Below are 21,903 nucleotides of genomic sequence, written 5' to 3'. Positions count from 1 at the left end.
AAAGGGCAACACACTTTCATAGTTGGAGAGAAATATCTCCCTACAAGAGGATACAGAATGAACACAGACACATTTTAAATGTTCTGAACCTTATGCAATGGGCATGAAAGAAAATAATGCAAAGCAAACAATACGAAGTCAAATTTAACTTTGACTGGTCCAAATGGACAAGCTTCTTTTAGTGCCTGGATTATACAATTTTAGTGAGGAACAACTGCAACCAGACTGCTAATTCAAGAGACCTGCCACAAAACAAAGAGCTAAGAAAACTCTTACCCTGAAGATGGGCAGCTCTCTCTCAGACTTGGTGAGTTCTCTGTCATTTATCTATGTACCAAGTACTTCTCATTTATATCTAAAAATCCAGCAGGGGGGCAGGGAAAAGGGAGAACATTGGGAGGGATCTGTTCATTTTCATGCTCCCTGTACTTCTAGAGCGACAATCAAACTCAATAATTTAGTCATTTTAACACTTTTTTCCCAAAATCAGAAAAGGAAATATGGTACTTGACACTGTTTGTTCCCAAAATTTTATTGTTCTAAATTTATATTATCCTATTTTCAGAGATATGCAATCAGTGAAGAATGTTCAGTTATTCATTTCAATGTAATTAGTGACCCAAAGTTAGAAAACAAAATAAATATTTTCAAGCCCTGAATACCTATATTTGACAGTCACATGCAGCTGAAGAACACTTACACTGAGAAATATCCCTCTAATTTAAAGAGCTTTTTAAGGTATATATTTTAGCATTTCAAGGAATGATTTGTTGTTCAAATCCCCTGTTAATACAATATTTCTAAGAATTTTGTATGTGCAAGGATGAGGCAGCAAGGCCAAGAACACTCTGAACATACCAAAAACTTGTCTTCTATCTTCCAGGTTCAGTATCGGAAACTATATCCAATGATTTTTGTATTGGGAATTGGTGGAACCTTCTCATATGGCTTCCAAGTTTCCATGATCAGCTATCCTTCCATGGTAAGCATAGCATCCTCTACAGCTAAATTCATAGTGTGTGGCGGTTCAATGACAAGACGGAACACAGCTTTTAGCAAGCAAGCAAGCTGGTCGGCTAACAGGCTTCTGCCTGTCAGCTTTCCACCTTCCCCTTTATTCCTTCTCTCCCCCCGCGCATTACATTCTCCAACAGATAAAAGGAATACACTGGCTTTGTTTAACATTCTTATTTACCAATTTCTATCTACCGCATTCCTTGATCTCGGGCCTTGAGCCCAGTCCTGAGAGGCTTCCCACGGTTCATGTCATTTGGGCGAGATTCCAAGGTTGATGCCCTTGAGAGGAGCTGTGTGCGCACAGGTCCAGCACAACACTCCGGGTGTGCCCTGAATGTTGCCAAGCGCATGAACCTTGTATGAATCCTACAGTAGTGTCAGGTTCTGGCCTGGGGATGTTCTTCAAGACACCTTGAAATTCTTTCCTCAACTCCTTCCGTTCTCATTCTGTCCATGAAGAACAGTAAGAATAGTTTGTAAAACCCCAAAGGATGACAACTTAGCAGAATTTACTCAGGATCATGGACATTTCTAAAAGAACAGAAGACTAACCACACCAGAGACTTTTACTAGAAGGTGAAGGCTCATGTGAGTTGCTACTCTTTAAAAAGCGTCTATTTCATTGCATGTATCCCTACTAATGGGAGTCTCATATGGGTCTTGATGGCATAAGTGTCTCTTATAGTAACTAGAACATGAAAGAAGCAAAGATACAGAGTGAAACTCAATGTACAAATTAAAGTCTAAGCACTGAACTATTATAGCTAAGTAAGTGCCTTCATCTCCCATACCAACTTCATTATAATATTTCAGCTGAAAGAAGATAATTCAGAATATGGAAAGAATTGGTTCAACGTACAATATAATTTTTTTTCTAAATTAGAATTTTTAGACCTAGAATTTTTAGATAGAATAAAAGACCTTATTGTCACAGTTCAGGGCATCTGTATCTGTAATCCCCCTCCATGGTCCAGCAAGGGCACCCAGTGTAGGGTCCCAGCTCCTCAGGCATCAGCTTTCTTAGGCAGAGATGTGTCTCTCCCCCACTTGACCAAAATATTTCCAGGCTGCACAGCCCACTGCTTACACCAGGATATCCCCCCAGCAAGGCAGACTGCTTACATGACCAGCATCGGCACTTCTGCTTTGTCTTCAGAGACAAACACCACTATAATTGCCAACAGTTACAGGTTACCACACAGCTCTTTATAAGCAAGCATGCTTATTCTTAAGGTAAAAGCATTACAGAGAATACATTAAAACAATAAAAGCACCTACATGCATATTAATAAGCTTACCAGAGATCACCCCAACTCCAACAAGGGCCCTGGCAAGTGAACAGTTCTTCAAACCTCACACAGGGGTTTTTCCTGTAGTCACCCATTCATCACTAAAATGCAAATGTTTTTGCTCAGAACAAGAATTTTCAGTTTTATGGGACCACAGTAGCCCAAAGACCTCCCACCCCTCCATAAAGATTGGGGCTCCCCATGGGCTGGAGGTCCAGTCTATTTGCTGGATTAGAAAGAAGACCATGAGACAGTTTTAGCTCAGGCTATTTAACCAAAAATCTTTTGTCTGTTGGTCCCTGGAGAATCCAGTTTGAACCAGTATATGCAAGCCTTTCTCGAGGTGATGGTAGCTCATTGGAGGTGTTACAACCTGAGTGAATGTGTCTAACTACACCTCACTATTCTTAGTTCCTGGGCTGTCGTGCCCCAGCCCCATAGAAATACATATAATCCCTCAACAGTACATAAACATTTGCATTAATACACTGATCTCCTAAAATACTTCAGCTTAATCCAATGAAGTTTTATTTAATTCAATAAGTTTTGTACTGGATATTATCATATTTGTCACACTTATGATCAGTATAATTGGTAATGAAACTCCTTCTCCCCCCCCCCCCCCAATTTTTCTTTCTAGTACATCAAGAACTTCATCAATGACACTTGGCAAGAGCGATACCATTCTGTCATCAATGAGCAGACCCTCATATTACTGTGGTCTTTCATTGTCTCTACCTTTAGCATTGGGGGATTCTTGGGAACCATCAGCTCAAGATACCTGTCTGCAAAATATGGAAAGTCTGTATCAAGTAAAAAGCACTTTTAAAAACTGTCCCCTATAACAAAGTAGAAAAATTATGTTTGGCTTTGAGACAATTGTCCCTATAGAAAGGAAGAACAGTCTATATTTTTCTAGCCAAAGTGTTGCATTATTTCACACCATCCCTCCAATTAATGAATATATTTCAGTGACAGTTCCCTATTTCCCTCTTTTATCCAAGTGTTCAGTCCACAATACTGATTAATACCTTCGCAAAAAAATGTAGATTAAAATTGACTGTAAAATTGGTCTGTTAGCTAGTGCTCTGCCATCCCATGCAGGAAACAAGATTTTGATTGCTGTCAATGCTGCAATAGTAAGTGAATCAGCTTCTGGAATGGAATACTTCATGTTACTCCACTTTCATCCTGCCAGTGAATTAACAAAGGGCACTGACCTTCTCCAAAGGGAGGTCTGACTAATCCTGCCTGATCAAAAGGATACAAGAACAAATGTACTACATACATTGACAGGGAAATTACTGTCCATTACTTTTAAATTCAAAACAAATACATTAGGTTCCTTAGCTCCTGTAAATCAGCATAGTTTAACTGACTTTATTATATTTACCTTTATTTGATAATCTTAACTGGCACAAATTAGCACCTTTCTTGGAAGTCTCAGTAGAAACTAAGGAATGAATTAAAATGGAGATACAGCTCCTCTTTGCACCCTGAGAAGTGGTCCCTCCAAAACATGGTGAAGGTATGTTAGTGGAATAGGGCAGAGAAACTTCCACTGCCTGATGTATCTGTTCAGTAGATAAACAGGATATTCCATATTTCACTGCCATCAAATATAATCTCTTTCATGAGCACTATACTCGCATGACCAGAAAACATAATATCCAGTAATGGGTTTGGCTCAGGAGGAGCTGTTATGTTTCTAGGGGGAAAAGCCCTAAACTAAGAAGGATTTAGAAAATAAAATACATATTTATGAAATGTCCAAGGGAAAATTACTTACCTCCAGTTACAGAGACAAGGTGGGTGAGGTAATATCTTTTATTGGACCAACTTCAGCTGATGAGAGAGACAAGCTTTTGAACTGTTTTTGGCAATCACCCATTCTTGGGCCTGTGGCCCTGCATAAAGCCAGGATGGGAACAATCCAGTCTCAAAGCTGTAGAGAGCCAGCCCTGCAATGAAACATAGGTATCAGGCACTACTTCATTTTTCATCCTTTTCACACAGTGGAAAAAGAACAACTATAAAAGGTAGCTTGAAATTTATTCAAGGTGTAAATTACTTTAGAAAGGAAGGTTTCAGAGTAACAGCCGTGTTAGTCTGTATTCGTAAAAAGAAAAAAGAAAAGGAGTACTTGTGGCACCTTAGAGACTAACCAGTTTATTTGAGCATGAGCTTTCGTGAGCTACAGCTCACTTCATCGATGAAGTGAGCTGTAGCTCACGAAAGCTCATGCTCAAATAAACTGGTTAGTCTCTAAGGTGCCACAAGTACTCCTTTTCTTTTTTCTTTTTAGAAAGGAAAACATTTATAAAAGGATAAAATGTCTTTGAGTTTTCTAGGGTTTTTTAAGTATATACACAGTATATACATATAACATATGGGGACTCAGAAATATATATAAAAACTAAAGCAGTAAAAGGAAAAATAGAGACATCCTGAAAAATTAAAATTCCTAGAAGGCAAGAGAATTTGGAGGCCCCAAGCTTATTCATAAAGAGGTTGTATAACACCAATAGACCTAATCGTCACCCTTGTCTAGAGGTGGAATCTAAGCAATTCTGCTCAATGAAACACACACACACACACACACACACACACACACACACACAGAGCTCTGAATATCTCCTGGATGGAACTGACTGCAGGCTTGCTACCACAGCAAGTTTCACATCAAATCAGCCTCAATATGACCTTGAGATGCAGCTTGGTCAGATTATAGCAACAAGAGACTCAGCCACAATCATGCACACATGGTCTCTTAGAAAGAGTAGAGCCATGGATGACTAAGGCGGAACTTCAGCAGTGTCTTTGGAAGGAATATAGAATATTACCATGACATTTTAAAAGTAAGAAAAACTGAGCTCTCAAATTCAGAATGACTAGGTTGAATGAGTGTCAGGGAGTATCTAGTATAAAAATCTCTCCTTTCATCCAGTGGTATAGACCACATGCCTTTTTTCCCTGGGAGATGGATTTTCTGATGTATGTCCTCATTATACTGTTCAATTTTAGCATCCTTGAGAGGGATAGTTAATTGTACAGAATTTCTAGGGGTGAAAGTAATATTAAATTCTTACCGGTATGGGGGCCGGGCCTCCCCCAGCCAGCCCATCCACGCTGCCTGGCCTGTGCCGCCCGGGGCTCCGGCCACTGCAATAGTAGCGGCAGCCGGGAGCCCCGGGCCCTTTTAAATCGCCAGCCCTGGGGCGGCTGCCCCTTTTCCCCCTGTCGGCAGCCCTGCGGCAGCGCTTTAATGTTGGCTGCGTACGGGCCAGTACCTGCTTCTTACCGGTACGCCATACTGGCCCGTACGGCCTACTTTCACCCCTGAGAATTTCTATCAATCAGATGTTATAGTCCCTATTGGATAATACTGAGGACTCAGACGCCCAAGGCAACCAGGTGTAAATCATCCCAAGCCTTCTTCCTGTAAAAGCTGGCTAAATGTGCATGTCCTTGGGGAATGAGATATGACCGCATTAAGAATGCTTCCTGAAGTTGCTGGGATTCTTCTCCCCTTAGCAGGCATAAGAGGAAGGGTGGAGGAGGGAGGCACAAAAGAGTGTAAAAGGCCAAAGAAAAGAATGGGTCAAAGTTCACGGATACAGCATAGCTGCTAGCATCAATGAGGATCATCAATCAGCACAGATAGCACCAATAAAAATGAAGATTAAACAAAAAATTTTTGAGGGGGTGTGGAGATCACGGGTGTTGCCAGGATTGTTGGCAACCTAATCCAGGTATGAGTAAGTGCCTCAATATTTTTTCTTTTTAAATAAAGGAGGCTGACATTCAAACACAGGTAAAGGATATAGACACTTTAACTGTAGGGGATGTGTCCTTCACAAACTGTGTTCAGAAAGGAACCGTTTAGGAGAGCACTGTGGGGTTCCTCTGCAGGGATAGTGCCAGATACCCTTTGAGAAACCAAAATCTCAGAACTTTGAACTTAAAGAATTCCCAGCAAATGGCACAGATCCATGAGTGGGAGATCTGCTGGGATGGGTATCTTTGAAGAAATAATATTTCAAAATTTTCATTATAGTCTCTGCTTTACCTGACTGAAGTGTTCCCATATACAGTGGAATAGTCTACTTTACGCTTAGATTACCCAGGGGTTCTCAAACTGGGGGTTGGGACCTCTCAGGGGGTCATGAGGTTATTATGGGGGGGGGTGACAAGCAGTCAGCCTCCACCCCAAGCCCTGCTCTGCCTCCAGCATTTATAATGGCGTTAAATATATAAACAATGTTTTTAATTTATAAGGGGGTCGCATTCAGAGGCTTGCTATGTGAAAGGGGTCACCAGTACAAAAGTTTGAGAATCACTGGATTACACCAATTTCAGTATCAATTTAAGTAATGGCTCAACAGCCCGGCATAAGCAACTGCTAGGTCCCACTTGCAAATTCTTGATTCAATGATAAAGTCACCACTATCTGTGTATTCAGAGGATAAAAAGAGGGTATTTGGGGAAAGCAAGAGAGAGATGGTGTTGCCAGTTTTATGAAAGTCTCTTATGTGCTGTTCCAGAAAGAAATGTCTAATGTTCAATAACCTGCTTCTGATAGCAGCTGCATTTTCCTGGGGCTTCAGTAAGATGGCAAAGTCCTTTGAGATGATTTTGATTGGACGTTTCCTTTGTGGTTTTAATTCAGGTAGGTTGTGTTTGATTTCTACTTGTATAATAATCACTTGGGATCCCCCTGCAAGGCTGTAAGCCAGAGGCAGGATCAATATTCCTAAGTGTCAAAATGAAAGGGGTCAATAAATTGTTATAGGGAAGAAAAGAGAGGATAACCCAAAGGATATTGGATAAAAGGGTTAAGAGAAAGATATAAGAGAATGCATTTGATTGCTTGAGACTATTTTCCACATAATAATATTCCAGGCTAAGGGGAAACACGTTGGAAGAGTGAACTTAAAAAAAATGGGTAATAAAGCTGACAGCAGAAATATTGCAGGCTTGCAAATAATAAAATAATAACTAAATAAAATGTTCACTTCGTACTGCTAGTATCCTGCCCAGACTGAAACTGTTTGCCTCTTATATCTTTTATCCCTAGGTATGGTTATCAAAATTACATCTCAGTCTGACTACACAGAATATAGGAACAACTTCAGTTAGATTTCTTATTTTTTTTTAAAGAGTAAACCAGAATTCATCCTCTTTTTTATTTTAAAAAGAGTTTTGATCTTTCTTAATTTCCACTCAAACAGAAGAATCCTCCATTTAACATTAGTTTGTGATATGGAGCACAGAACTGATCCTACTTCCATAAAAGTTAATGGCAAAACCCACTAATTTCAGTGGGACTTCAGTTACATTTTCCTTCTTTTAAACAAACTTGTCCTTCCTCTTTTCCCCTATTCAAGGTGTGGGTTGCAGTTTACATGGCCAGTATGTGGCAGAAATTTCCCCTAAGAAGCTGCGTGGATTTACAAGTGTCACTGTCTTGCTTTTTGCGAACATGGGGAAATGCTTAGGGCAAATTGCAGGACTAAGGTAAAATAAACGTATTTATCTTCACATCTAAATTTTTGGGACCGGAGGTGGGGGATATCTTTCTATTCATTCTCTATCTATCCATTGTTATCCCATATAGTTTAATTCAGTCTCCCTATTTATCACTCAAAAACATTTGGTAAGTTTCCCAGAACTGTTTGGGGTTCTTTTGGTTCTTGTTTTAACCTATTCTCTCTAGTGAGCTTTTAGGAACTGAATCCTTGTGGCCTTTACTGATGGCTATCAGTGGAATCGCAGCATTGGTGCAGCTGGTCACTCTCCCATTCTTCCCTGAGTCTCCACCCTACCTACTGATGCAAAAGGGAGACATGGAAGGCTGCCAGAAAGGTAACATGGACCACCTTAACTCACTGCTTTTTTCCTAACTTCTGTCCAGTTACTCAAGCTGGAATCTTGGAAGAGGAAAGGATTACACAACATTTTGAAAAAACAAAATACCACTTCTACACTGTACTTCCTTAATGCTGTCATCAAGACAGTTCAGATACAAGTATTAGTGGGGGTTAACATTGTTATTAAAATTAGTGGCCATCATTTCTTTACTCTGATATATAACTAGTGCAAAAATTAACATTAATGCTATATTGAGTTGTGGTTATAGTCAGAAAAGTGACAGGGTAAGAATGGTATCTTACTATTGAACAGATCTGTGTGTTTTCTGAGCGGTAACTTTTTTCTTGTTAAGAAGGTAAATATTTTTCTGCATAACCTACTAGTCAACAACAACATTGCACAGCAAACTAATAGGTAGTAACTATAATCAACTGAGATATCTATGAATGTATTTAAAATTAAACACTTTTTTAAAGCCAGCTGAAATCAGACACCTTTATTTTGTATAGTCTTTCATACTAATGGTATCCCAAAATACTATCCTAATAGACACTAGATAAGTTAAAGAATTTGATAATAAAGCCAACAACAGAAAAAGAGAGAAACGAACAGGCATAGGCAAGCAAAAAATTTAAAAAATGACATTTGAGAAAAAAGCAAATGAATGAGGCAGAGAAGTAAGAGAAGATAATTTCAGACAGCAGGAAATGGAAGGGAAAGGGCGCTCACACCAACAGTGTGGAGATTGTGAAAGGGAGCAGAAAAGATATTGTTAAATGAGGAACTGCTGTAAAGTAGGGAGCAAAAAGAGGTCAGGGTTCTACGTTTCTCTTAAAACAGGACAGCTACTGATATTATCAACACCTGATAGGGAACAAAGTTCATGTGCATCTTCACATAAGCTGAAGTGTGGATGACTGAACGGATGGTCCTATATTTACTGATTCAATTAAAGAGTGACAGGGCAATGGATGGGTTTAATAGAAAGCATGGTGGAGCAATCCATCAAACAATGACATAAGAACTGACTGATGGATTGAGTAATTGACTTATTCACTGCATACTTTGATAAATATGCATTATAATGATGGAACAATGGATCAGATGTGGATGGATGAACAGATTAGCTATTTAATATCTTCCTTAATTATCTGGAGGTTGAGGAACAGCAAGTTGAAGAGATTTAGAGAGAATACCCTCTTAGCGTTCTGAACACCAGTGAGCACAGAGAAATAGTAAAGAAGGCTTAGAAATATTGGTGTGAAATAAAAATAAGGGAAAATTATACAAGGGAAAAATTATAAGTTAATATAGCCCATGGTGGAAAAAACTATTTCAATAGTGAATGAAGAAGAAAACTAGTAAAAAGAAATGCCAAAAGAGACATATGGATGATAGTGGTGCAGTAAGCAAGATATTGTGGTTGCTATGTGCTCTGGCTGGAGGGGGTGGGGGGAAAAAACGTGTCTTTAAATTATGAAGCAGAAAGGAATCACCCTCTGCTCCATCTGGTCCTGGTGTTACTACTCAATTAATATGATTCGCAAAACTGAATATCTCAACACCAGGAAATATTGACAAATTGAAAGGAGTACAGAAAAGAGCAACAAAAATGACAGACTGGGGCGGGAGGGTTTGAGGAAAGATTAAAAGTGATAAAAATATATAGTTTATTTAAGAAATACCTAGAGAGAGACTAGAAACATGGTAATCATCTAAAGGTATTTGAGTACCAAGAACGGAGAGCTTTTTTCTGTGTTTTTTTTTTTAATGGCTACCCCTCAATAAACACAACATTTACAAAAGACATTACCACAAAAATTACCACATTTTCCCTTATACTTATAAAATAGGAGATCTGTGGTAAAGTTTAATGGTTCTATTTTCACTAGAAGTAATGGTATAGAATTAAGATTTCTAAGATTATAGAATTAAGATCTTAATGGTAAGTTAAAAAAATGCCAAGAAAAACTTTGACTGCAAGCCAAATTCAGAGATGAATCAAGTGTAAATCAATGATCTTCCACCTCCCTCCCTGTGTAAAGTAGACCAATTTAAACACCCTTAGAAATCTATACAATGTGTGAAAGTTGGTCAAAGGGAGACTAAATTAGTCTACGGAGGCCTAATGTACGCATCATTTCAGATTTCTGCTCACACTCCCTTGGAGAAAATTAGACTCTTTGAAACTCAATCTACTGACGGACATAAATTACACATCGTTACACATCATTTCTCAGTTTGGCCCCCCTTCTCTACCTTTGAGTTGAAGACGGTGTATAATACACATCAAAGAGATGAAAGAAGGTGCGAATAAGTAGGCTGTACCCTTAATGTTAATTTAAAACTAATTAGATTAACCCTCCTATTAAGCATTTTTCTTGCATCTCTTCCCACCCCTTGTGTACAAGTTATACCAACTTAGATTCTCTGAGATTCAGTGGCCCAAATTCAGAGGTAATGTATACGGAATGTAAGTTATACATTAGAAAGTGGGTGAGAGTCTAATGGAGTTGATTCTAAATTGTTATAAACTTAGGCTGCTTTAGATTTACATACTTCCACATCTTATTTTGGTCCAGTGATGATATTAATAATAGTTACTGTTTCTGGTAGCAGCCACTACAAGTGCAGGAAGTAAATGATGCGGAAAAGATCAATGGTTGTCTGACCCCGCACCCACTTATACATTATATAGCCCAGTGTTTCCCAAACTTGGGACACCGCTTGTTCAGGGAAAGCCCCTGGCGGGCTGGGCCGGTTTGTTTACCTGCCGCGTCCGCAGGTTCAGCCGATCACGGCTCCCGCTGGCCGTGGTTTGCTGCTCCAGGCCAATGGGGGCTGCGGGAAGTGGCATGGGCCGAGGGACGTACCAGCCGCTGCTTCCCGCAGCTCCCATTGGCCTGGAGCGGCGAACCGCAGCCAGTGGAGCCGCAATCGGCCGAACCTGCAGACGCGGCAGGTAAACAAACTGGCCCAGCCCGCCAGGGGCTTTCCCTGAACAAGCGGCGTCCCAAGTTTGGAAAACACTGACATAGCCTAATCCATAGTACAGGTGGGTTGATGTCACAGATCTAGTGTTCACTCCTCCCTTCTTCTCTGCTTCCAACCCAAGTTCAAAAGATCTGGATTCTCTCAGCACCTAGAAGGAGAAAGGATTCTAACTAACTGATCAATGGCCACGCATGGGAGGACTGGATGAATCCACTGATCAGTTAGTAAAGGACTGGAAGGCTGGCGAAAAAACATCAACGAACAAATTTAATGGGTTTATCTGTTTGTTGCCTAATAATTTTGAGAGTTTTTCCTTTACAGTTTTGAAGCAGCTTTGGGGTGAAGGGAATCATCAAGGAGCAGTAGATGATATGGTGAAGGAGCAGGCTACAACAAAAAAAATCAAACCCATGAACGTCCTGGAACTCCTAAAAGACCGATCCTTGCGATTTCAGTTGTATTTATTGATCACTGTTGTTGTTACCATGCAGCTTAGTGGTATCAATGCAGTTAAGTATTCGCCTCACTTTAAACGTTATTATAAGTCATCACTGAGGAAGCAACACATTGTAATACCAGATGTATTCAAAGATATGAGGCGAGCTCACATAGTATAAAGATTCCGCAAACTTTAATGCAGCCAAAGCCCTGACACAAAACAGCACCCGCCTCCCCTAAAGGTACAGACAAGTACACAGTCCAACAAAGCATTTGTTACATTTTCCAATCCCCTAACCTCTTTCAAACCACATCCACCAACACTCTAGTTAATGGGAGGGGAAGTCCATTACAATATGCACACTTAATAGTAGGAGGAGTAAAAGATTCATTTGAAAGGAAAGAAATCTAAAACTGATAAAGGGATTACACTGTATTTGAAAAAATGCATAATAATGCACTCAATTCACTGCCACGTAATATCACTTAGTCCAAGAATTTAGTAAGACTAAAAAATGATTTGACATTTATATGGACAATGAAAACATCCTCAGTTCAGTATATATATTTGTAATTTACAGAGTTATATATACCCTCATGCTTGAGGACACAAATCTGCAACTAAGTGATGGGGATTAGGAAGAATCTTTTGCTACGGGCAGTTTATACTATAATTGTCCATTACGGGGATTCCTAGGCTGAGTTTAAGGCCAGAAAGAACCAGCAGATCATGTAATCTGTCCTCCCCCCACCCAGCTACCTCTACATTGACCCCCAATAACCTGGATTAAATTTAAGTATTACAATCCTCCTCCAGAGACTAAACTATTGTGTGCTACAGGCAGAGAACTGCACCAATGCCCAAGGCCCCTGTAGTGGCATGGAACTGATTTTGAGAGATTATACCCAAATGAACTCTTGCACCTTTCTCTGAAGAATCTACTATTAGCCACTATCAGTAAAAGAATACCAGGCTGGTTAGACCCAACATGGCGATATTTATGTTCCTGTGTAAGTCTTCAAGACCATTGGGCACCGTGAGTTCTGTGTTTCAACATAATAACGTTCCACTGGTTTGTTGCACTAACTTTTTTCCCCCAAAACTCTTAAGGCCACTGCAGAATGGGAAGCTATAGGTATGAAGCTTTCATGAAACCTGCCTAACTGTAAACAACTGCTGCCCTACTTTTATTATTATCGCGGTTAAGGATACAATTTTTCTTCCTTCTGCAGGCAGAAAAATTGGACCAGATCTTCAGCTGGTGTGAATCAGTTCAGCTCCATTGACTTCAATGAAGTTACACCAATTTACACCAACTGAGACTCTGTTCTAAGCATAGTAGGCTTTGTACATTTGCACTATGGGAATCTGTGACATTTTGCAAGTCTGCAGTTGAATGTCTGGGACTCAATCCTACTCACCTCATTCACGTGCAACTCCCCTGAATTTCAAAGAGAGCTGTGCGTGAAAGCGGGGAAGGGGTTTTGACCCTTCAATTCCTTTCTCCTGATTCTCAATTTTCCATTTACACTGGCGGTGAGGGGTTTATGCCTTACAAGGACAGGCAAACTTTACACAGCTCAGAATGGAAGTTGAACACGGATTAGGATCATAATATTTTTCTATTACTATCTTGAGCCAAAAATACTCAAACAGCTTGTAATTCCCCAGCTCCTGATTTTATGACTTGGCAAAGTAATGGACTTTCATTATGTCCACAAAGTTGGAAAGCTCTTTAGGTAACTAATCTTCCACTAAAAAGAAAAGGAGTACTTGTGGCACCTTAGAGACTAACCAATTTATTTGAGCATGAGCTTTCGTGAGCTACAGCTCACTTCATCGGATGCATACTGTGGAAATTGCAGAAGACATTATATACACAGACACCATGAAACAATACCTCCTCCCACCCCACTCTCCTGCTGGTAATAGCTTATACAGACTAACACGGCTGTTACTCTGAAACTAATCTTCCACTGAAACTATTAAAATCTGTTCCCACATAAACAACTTGACATAAATGTTAGAGTAAGAGCTCAATATTAACTAGATTATTAAGTACAAACCAGGTTAGTGAGTGAGACACACACTTTCTGCTACCTGGCCCATTACTCATAAACAGTCTTGCACAGGTGTGCTTCAGTGATTTTTTTTTCAACTATTTCTTTTGTTACATTTCCCAGATCTATTTCTATGCCTTTGATGTGTTCCGTACAGCTGGATTTACTGAAGATCGTATCCCCTACATATCTCTGGGAGCTGGGATCTGTGAGTTCTGCGCCTCCATAATGTGTGTAAGTCACCTTGCAGTGGGAGTTGGCATATGTAAAATTTCCATAACCTGGGTGGTGGATAGTTCTCTGAATCAATGAAAAGGGAGGCTCTATTTCTGCAAAAGGATTTTCCAGTATGAAGTAGTGGGCTTCTCTCTTGTTCTTTGACTGCATCAGGTAGTCGAGTATAGACAAGGTGCCAGCATTTCTATCTCCATGTGATCTAACCTTAGTCAAAGCAAGTTCAGATGACATGGCGGAATAAACAGCAGCAGACACTAGTGCCTTGCCTACACTAGCGCTTCCACCATTGCTCTCACTGGAGGACCTCTGCTAGTGGCAGTGCAATGGAGGGAAATTATAATTTTAAAAAAGCTCTGGCATTCATATCCATAAAGGACATTGCATCCCCAGCTGGTAGTAACACAATTTACTGGAACATCTACAAAATAGGGGGAGCTCCCTGAGAGGTATGGTGAAGCTTGGCAAGTGAAAAGAAGATGTGGTAGAAGAACTTCAACTCTTTACTCTGGGCCAGTTTGAAGGCTGAGTTTAAGTTCTTGATCAAAGTAGCATTGAGGCAAAGGTGAGGACCAGACCTCTCGATCCTCTTAACCTCAGGATATGTGCCCCTGATTCTATCTCTGACAATCTCTTCACTTACATACTTAGCTCACCCCATGATCCCACTTCGTGTCTATTCAAAGAGAGCTCATTCAATGGAATTCACCTTTCTAGAAGTTCTAGGGAGCATCTACACAACAGGAAGAGCAGAATGGGCTCCTGAAAAGGACATCATTTCTGTTCCATGTCTCCTTTCACTTGAGAGGGACACCAATTGCCAGTTCCATTAGGAACTTGCTTGAAAAATATTTGGAATCAGTGAAAACTAGAGAAGAGAGAGATTCTGCACAAGAAAGAGCTGCTGGCACAATGGGACTACTAGTACTGTTTTTCATAGATTACAAGGCCAAAAGGGACCACTATAATCCTAGTCCGACCTTCTGCATAACATAGGACATAGGACTTGCCTGAATTAGTTCTTGTTTCAACCACAGCATATCTTTTAAGAAAGACATCCAATCTTGATTTAAACATTTCCATTGATGGGGAAGCTGCCACAACATTTGGTAAATTGTTCCAATAGTTAGTTACCCTCATTGTTAACAATTTGTGCCTTATTTCAGATATAAATTTGTCTAGCTTCACCCATTAAGGCAACCTCTAGCCATTAAGGAAGTTTTGAGGCAGCAGAGTAAGATACTGCGTTCAGAATGGAGATTTGCCTGATGAGGCCAAATAGCTTATTGAACCATAGTGATTACGTAACACATTTTCCTTGAAACTTTTTGTAGGGATTTTTTTTTCCTGAACAGCTCTAGTTTTCATATTGGCAGGGGCCTCATGGGAAGTCAGACACAGGAAGAGGAAAAAGACAGAAGGGCATATGCCAGCATCCCTAACCAAAATATAATTCTAGGATATAGAAAAGCCCAATGAAGTCGAACCTGATTACAAGCTCATGGACCTATTACACACAAGACAGATGAATCCTGGTGAAGAATATCAAAATAAAAGACAAATAGGAAAAGTAGTTTTAGTGTCTTTTGCATTTTGCATTTTTGCATTTTGTGCCCTTCAGAGCTTCATCATTGATAAATGTGGCAGAAGGATGCTGCTGTTGTGGGGATACGGACTGATGGTTTTGATGCTCATGGTCCTCACAACAACTCTCTCCCTGCAGGTAAAGAAACATTCCCTTTCTCTGTGTCCTTGACCAATAACTTCCCTAGTTGGGATTCTTGTCTGCAAGAACAAATATCTACAGCATTCATTCAGTTAGTTCTTAAATATTCTATTTGTGATTTTCAGAACAGTCACCTCCAAAAAAGGAGAGAAAATTTTCTTCAGGCTGAGACTCCTTAAGGTTTTCCAAACCATGCTGGCAAGAAATCAGCATGGAAGTCTATTAAGGTATTAACAAACACGGTCTATTGTCCCTTTGTCTTCCCCTTTAGCATCAGTTCTTCTGGATGCCCTACTTCAGTATTGCTCTAATTTTCTTGTTGATTATCATCTTTGCAACTGGACCAGGTTAGTACATAGATGTGAGGAGAGAGAGAGAGAGAGAGAGATTGGAAAAAGAATGAATAATCTAAATATACTAACATAAAGGGGCTATATACTGATATCTGAACAAATTAAATTCAATATAATATAAAATATAATATTTATAATATTTTGCACAATTATAGACAGTGTTTGGTGTGCAGATTAATAGTAAGTATTACTATTCATCCCATCACCCTTAGGAATGGTCTAATAGCCATTCTGGCAGCATGTTCTAGCCATGTCCCTTCCTTTCCCAATACGCTCCCTACACTGGGGGTTGACACAGTCTAGAGCCATTCTAGCTGCTCCGTGTTGCCTGGGAAACACCCTTACAATGGAGGTTTTGTTTGGAAGCTAATTCTACTAACTATATACTCTTAAGAATCTCACTGTAGATCAAATATGAAATATAAAGGCTCTTATATGTGAATGTTAGTAGCATGACCTTGATTGGATCAAACCTTTATAAGTTACACTGTCATAACTTCTTTAGTGTCAGGGGCTAGACTATTTACTGCAATAAAAATTAAACAAGAAAAGTTCTTTCAAGTGACACTGATCAAAAAAGGAAGTTTACCAATGAAAAAAAAGCTGAGTTCCTCCACTTGGAAAGACAGAAAAAAGAGCTTACCACTGAAAATACTACTGACTGCACATGGACGATTAGAATTCAATGCCTCTGATTCGTTTTTCCCCCCACTTAGACCAGTGTAAACTCGTGGTAATGCCACTGATGTCAATGGAGTTATACCAGTCTAAAACTGGTGTGAAATTGGAATCCAGTCTAATATCGGTAAACTTTACACTAAAATTTCATGGGATTTAAATTAGCTTAGAAATTAACAAACATTTATTTTTACTATTTAATTATTATTCTGAGAAATCCTTTCCTTTCCAGCTGGAGCTTCATTCCCACTCATGCCTGAACTCTTCACCCAGTCATCCAGATCATCCGCATTAGTGATTTCCATGTCTCTACACTGGGTAGGACTCTATGTGATCGGGATGATTTTCCCATATGTAGTGGTAAGTGAATCTAAACGGAGCTCTTCTTGAGGGTGCCTGATTAAAAAAAAAAATTTGGAGAATATTTCTGTGCCAAAGCAATGGCCTCACAACACACTGGCATATCAGGAAACCTGGGTTTTGGAATAACCATAACATCCTTGCTTCCTAGCCAGGGGTAGACATTACCACAGAAATTAGCCCTTATCAAGGAGGTGAAAAGTGAGAGATTGCTCCATTCATAGAGTGCCACATGTGTCCTCCAGATCACCATTTGAAATTAAGATATCTGCTTTAAAAATTCCCAAACTACAACAGTCAAGGGTCGTTAACTTATTTTCTCTCTCTTTTGGTTTTCAGAAAAGCCTCGGTACCTTCTGCTTCCTTATTTTTGTGGGCTTCATTTCTATCTCATGGATTCTGATCTACAGGTTCCTTCCAGAAACAAAAGGCAAATCAGTCATGGAAATCAAAGAGGAATTCAATCATTTAAATTTCAGGAAGAAATGTGTCCAGGACATGGGAGAGAATCCCTCTGAAAAATATACCTCATGTACCAAGTTATGACTGGACAGAAGAGGAGTAATTTCTTAAAGGGACAGAAAAGGGTGTCACACACAGACGAATATAAAAAAAAGAGTGTTAGCTTTAATATTTTACTCCTGTTATTCTGTATTCCATATTCATTTCTTCGTGCAAACAGACTTCATAGAAGATCACCCGATGTGATTCTATAACATGAGTGTCTTTCAATATCTAATGGACACCATCACTAGTTACACAGTAATGTGCATTTCATGTTAAGATTCCAGTTTCCAAAAAACAAATCAAATGTGTACTTGCATACTTTTAAAGTCACCCAAACCTTTAACTCTGCCCATGTAATACCATTGTAAGGACACTAGGACAATTTGGCTTTGCAATATATACACACATATTATAGATAATAAATAAGACAGTTTATATGCCTGAATTTGTTACCCTGTTGGTCACTTTGACTGTGCTGTCCTATGGCTCAGTAACCATGTTGATGGAGCACACTTTCATCCAAAATGGGTAACTCATAGGCAACACTGAATCTGAGAGCCAAATGATGTTAAAACCAACAGAATATCACTTAAGTTTGTATTCCTGAAGTACCATCATTTTTCCTATCCTACAATTCAGGTTGGACTGGGTCAAACACAGCTGTTTGCTCATGCACTTAATCGAACCATTCTAAACCTTGTCCAGTCACTGTCAATGAGGGCTGGCCAGGAGTTCACGGACAATGGTTTTTTTTGACAGAAAATAGCCCCATTTGCAGAGGTTTATCAGATCCAGGATGAGATTTCCATAGTGATTTGAACCTGGGTCTCCAACATGTCAGGAGACTGCCCTAATCAATGGGCTATATCAGGAATTCAAACCTGGGTGTTCTATATCCCAGATGAATGTTCTAATCACTGAACTAGAGCGCCAGTCTCTCTCTCTCCTCATTTTGTTGGAGCTGCTCAACTTTGTATAAATAATTAAATATTCATTAGCCAGACAAGGAAAGATACTGATGGAAACAGAGATTTGAACCTAGGTGCCCTATTATAGGGACACTTACCTACCACTGGGCTCCTAGCTATTCTGAGCGCTCTCTCTCTTTTTTTTTTTGGGGGGGGGGGCAAGGCATTTCAAAAGATCTTGTTTTCTTTCTGCATTGAAATGAAAACAAAATTCTGAAACCTCAGTTTTTTAAGAAACGGTTCTTGTTTTCCAGTCAGACCTACTGAAAATATTTCAATTCAATGTAAACAATACAAAAACATTTGGAAATGTCTGAGAATGGCATGGTATGGCATTCTATGAGCAACTTGGTGCTGAGTCACTTTCCTGGTCTCAGTTACTCACAAGCAAGTGAAACAATGCCCTGTGGAACATTAACAAGACAACTGACTGGAACTGATATTTGGAGCACAGGTCAATTCTGAAAAACGCACATGTTTTGGCAGCAGGTTTCTAAGAAACATGTATTCAGATGACTAGAATGGCGGGCGGGTATAGCGCAAAATACACTTCTCAATGCATTTGCGATATATGTCATGAATTACTCAACAGTGAATTGGGTAAGCATAAATGTCAGTATGTTTAAATATTTAAATGTTAAAGGACCTGCTCTTCCCTTCCTGTTTTAGATTCAGAGGGAATGAAAATAACCAAAAGCCACGTACATGTCCTAAAATCTGTTAGAAGGGAAGAACCACCAATATGGCACATTGTCCCCTCCTTCCGGAGGGTGAAAAACTCCACATTATTGTGCATAGCAGGTCTAGAGCACTGAGAATCTACACTATGGTCCAGTGGAAGCATGAAGGGGGACTACAAACTAGATAGTTACTCAAAAGTTTCAAGAATATGGAAGTAATCTTCTTTAAAAGAAATCAGCTGTCTGGTGAGACCATGCTCTAGACCTACACAGTAAGGGTAAGTCATGTGAATTTGACCAGTTCACACAATAGAGTCTAAATTTTTGATAAAAAATTATGGAGGTTCGGGTGGGCCAAACCTGAGCAGTACTGTGACCTGGTGGTCAAGGTCACAACGACTGGAGCAGGGAGCCCGGCACAGCCCAATGAGGGACAAGAGCCACCGCTATGCGGAGAGTCGCAGACACACAAAAAAGTCACAGACAAGACAATAACGCTATCGGTGACTTTCACGCTATGAGAAACTTTGCAACCTTACTGAGAACCAGGTTAAAACAAGACAACCACAAGAAATGGAACTGACTTTTGCAAAAAACAGTGGTTATTAGCAGGAGTAGTGAAAATGATACTTCCTAAATTAGTGTTAAATTGAAGTGTTAAAGTAGTAAAACTGTAGGGTAACTAATTAAAAATGCACACTGACACACAAACAGAATAAAAGGGTGGGATCAAATTTGATTTCTATAAATGTGGAGGTAATTTAAACACAAAAGTTGTCCAAGCACAAGGATAGCCGTGTCAATCATACAATAAGAGCACATGGTCCGCAGACGTGAGTTATTCTCTTCACAAAGTAGTGCAAACCAAAATACATTCATAGACACAGAACTGGAGGACAAAGTTCTGATAATGAAGAAACAGAAAGAGCTTTGTTGGGTTCTTTTATAATTCACAAAACAAGTTTCCATAACAGATTGGTTTGTTGTGCTGAAAATAAACGAACAAAAAGGGAATTTCAAAAAGCATATAATGGAGCCCAGTACAATCATATCAAGCAAACAGAAAATGGTCGTGACTACCCCAATGTTAAAAAGTAGTACGTTTGTTTCATCCTGAAGTCACAAAAGGAGCCCATGTGGCAAAGCTACACTATCATTTCTGTATAAGGAAAGATGCCAGTCAATAGATTCTGAACTAGAGGTACAATATCGCATCATGCTCGCCATCATTCAGCAATACCATGAATAAATGCTCACAGGAATGATTGCTGAATCTGTCAGCATTATTTCATGAAGATTCCCATGTCATGCTAAGAAATCCCCTTGGAGCAAAAAAGGGGCATACATAGGCAAGCAATGACAGCATAGCAGAGATGATACACTAAAAGGTAATGAATTCATAGAACTTCTTCATAGGAAGAAAGCCATGGAGTCTGATTCATCTTTATCAGTTAAGAAACAATAATTAATATTCCATCATCAAAAACCTGCCATTCCAGACCAGCCATGGCTTGCGTAAAATAATTCTTCTAAACACAAATAAGACCCCTTTTCCATGTCTTAGCTCTATAGCATTTGTATGAAACCTTAACTCAGAGCTGGACCATTTCTCCTGAGCCATTTTTATCCCACATATCCTTCACAACCAGAGAGGCTTACGTTTGTTCTTAGAACAATCCAGAGAAAGGTCAGGCAGAAAGGACCCACCTAATTTTGTTCCTGCTTGGCTCCAATTCACAGAAAAAACAACTATAGGAGCCAGCGAAAAGAACAGGAGGACTTGTGGCACCTTAGACACTAACAAATTTATTAGAGCATAAGCTTTCGTGGGCTACAGCCCACTTCATCGGCTGCATAGAATGGAACATATAGTAAGAGGATATATATATACATACAGAGAAGGTGGAAGTTGCCATACAAACTGTAAGAGGCTAATTAATTAAGATGAGCTATTATCAGCAGGAGAAGAAAACTTTTGTAGTGATAATCAAGATGGCCCATTTAGACAGTTGACAAGAAGGTGTAAGGATACTTAACTTAGGGAAATAGATTCAAAATGTGTAATGACCCAGCCACTCCCAGTCTCTATTCAAACCCAAGTTAATGGTATCTAGTTTGCATATTAATTCAAGCTCAGCAGTTTCTCATTGGAGTCTGTTTTTGAAGCTTTTCTGAAGCCAGAAGTGGAGCCAGAGGACCACCTAGAAGCAGGATGCAAGAAAGCCAAGGAATTGTATTCCTTGGTGAAGGGAATAGGACTGTGGAGCTTGGAACTCCCATTTTGAAGCGCTTTCCCTTTTGAGAGGTCTGTGTGGAAGTTAATTCCAAGGTAAATCAATTTCTCTGTAGGAGCCAGAAAACTTGCCAAGGTTCACAATCAGACCTAGGGTCAGGAAAAGATTTAAAGTTAGAAACAGGAGCAGCAGTATTCCTAAGTGAGAACTGCCCCAGACTATCCAGTGAATAACTGTGATTGCCTGCTTCCAGAGGTGAACTCCTATAACTGCTGCAATGAATTTTGTAAAAACTCTGGGGGTTGAAGAAACGGGGGGAAGACAGCATAGTACTGGCAATATAGAGTTGAAGGGAGAAACCAAACAAGAGTTACTGTGGAGCAATCAGCATATGCAGATAAGCATCTTGTAGAACTATGGATGCTAAGTAATAGCCTGTACTTATAGCTAGAATGACTAAGCAGGTCAGCTCCAGTTTGATCTGCAGGGGACT

At 39.7% G+C, this 21,903-nt stretch overlaps 1 protein-coding gene across 2 annotated transcripts; it reads left to right on the top strand.

Moving 5' to 3' along the window:
• Positions 1-17,964, top strand: LOC141999319 (solute carrier family 2, facilitated glucose transporter member 11-like). 2 transcript variants are annotated; one of them, XM_074972616.1, is made up of 12 exons: positions 1-307; positions 884-982; positions 2,947-3,107; positions 6,851-6,975; positions 7,694-7,823; positions 8,023-8,171; positions 11,493-11,680; positions 13,794-13,904; positions 15,526-15,627; positions 15,902-15,977; positions 16,894-17,021; positions 17,361-17,964. In XM_074972616.1, exons 1-12 carry the CDS (start codon positions 284-286, stop codon positions 17,565-17,567), a joined length of 1,500 nt encoding a protein of 499 aa, XP_074828717.1. In that variant the 5' UTR covers positions 1-283; the 3' UTR covers positions 17,568-17,964. The 2 variants fall into 2 exon arrangements, with proteins under 2 accessions (XP_074828717.1, XP_074828718.1); XM_074972617.1 differs by lacking the exons at positions 1-307; positions 2,947-3,107 and having other exon boundaries at positions 893-982; positions 17,361-17,963.
• The last annotated feature ends 3,939 nt before the right edge of the window (positions 17,965-21,903 follow it).

Source organism: Natator depressus, chromosome 15, assembly GCF_965152275.1.
Source record: "Natator depressus isolate rNatDep1 chromosome 15, rNatDep2.hap1, whole genome shotgun sequence".
Lineage (NCBI taxonomy): Eukaryota > Metazoa > Chordata > Testudines > Cheloniidae > Natator > Natator depressus.
The sequence above is the reverse complement of the archived record's forward strand: the minus strand, read 5'-3'. Positions and strand labels throughout refer to the sequence as shown.

Excerpts from the sequence above, each read along its gene's own strand:
- LOC141999319 (XM_074972616.1), top strand. The coding sequence starts at position 284 with ATGGGCAGCTCTCTCTCAGACTTG. Across the intron at positions 983-2,946 it reads TGATCAGCTATCCTTCCATG|TACATCAAGAACTTCATCAA; the intron begins GTAAGCATAGCA and ends TTTTCTTTCTAG. Across the intron at positions 7,824-8,022 it reads GGGCAAATTGCAGGACTAAG|TGAGCTTTTAGGAACTGAAT; the intron begins GTAAAATAAACG and ends TATTCTCTCTAG.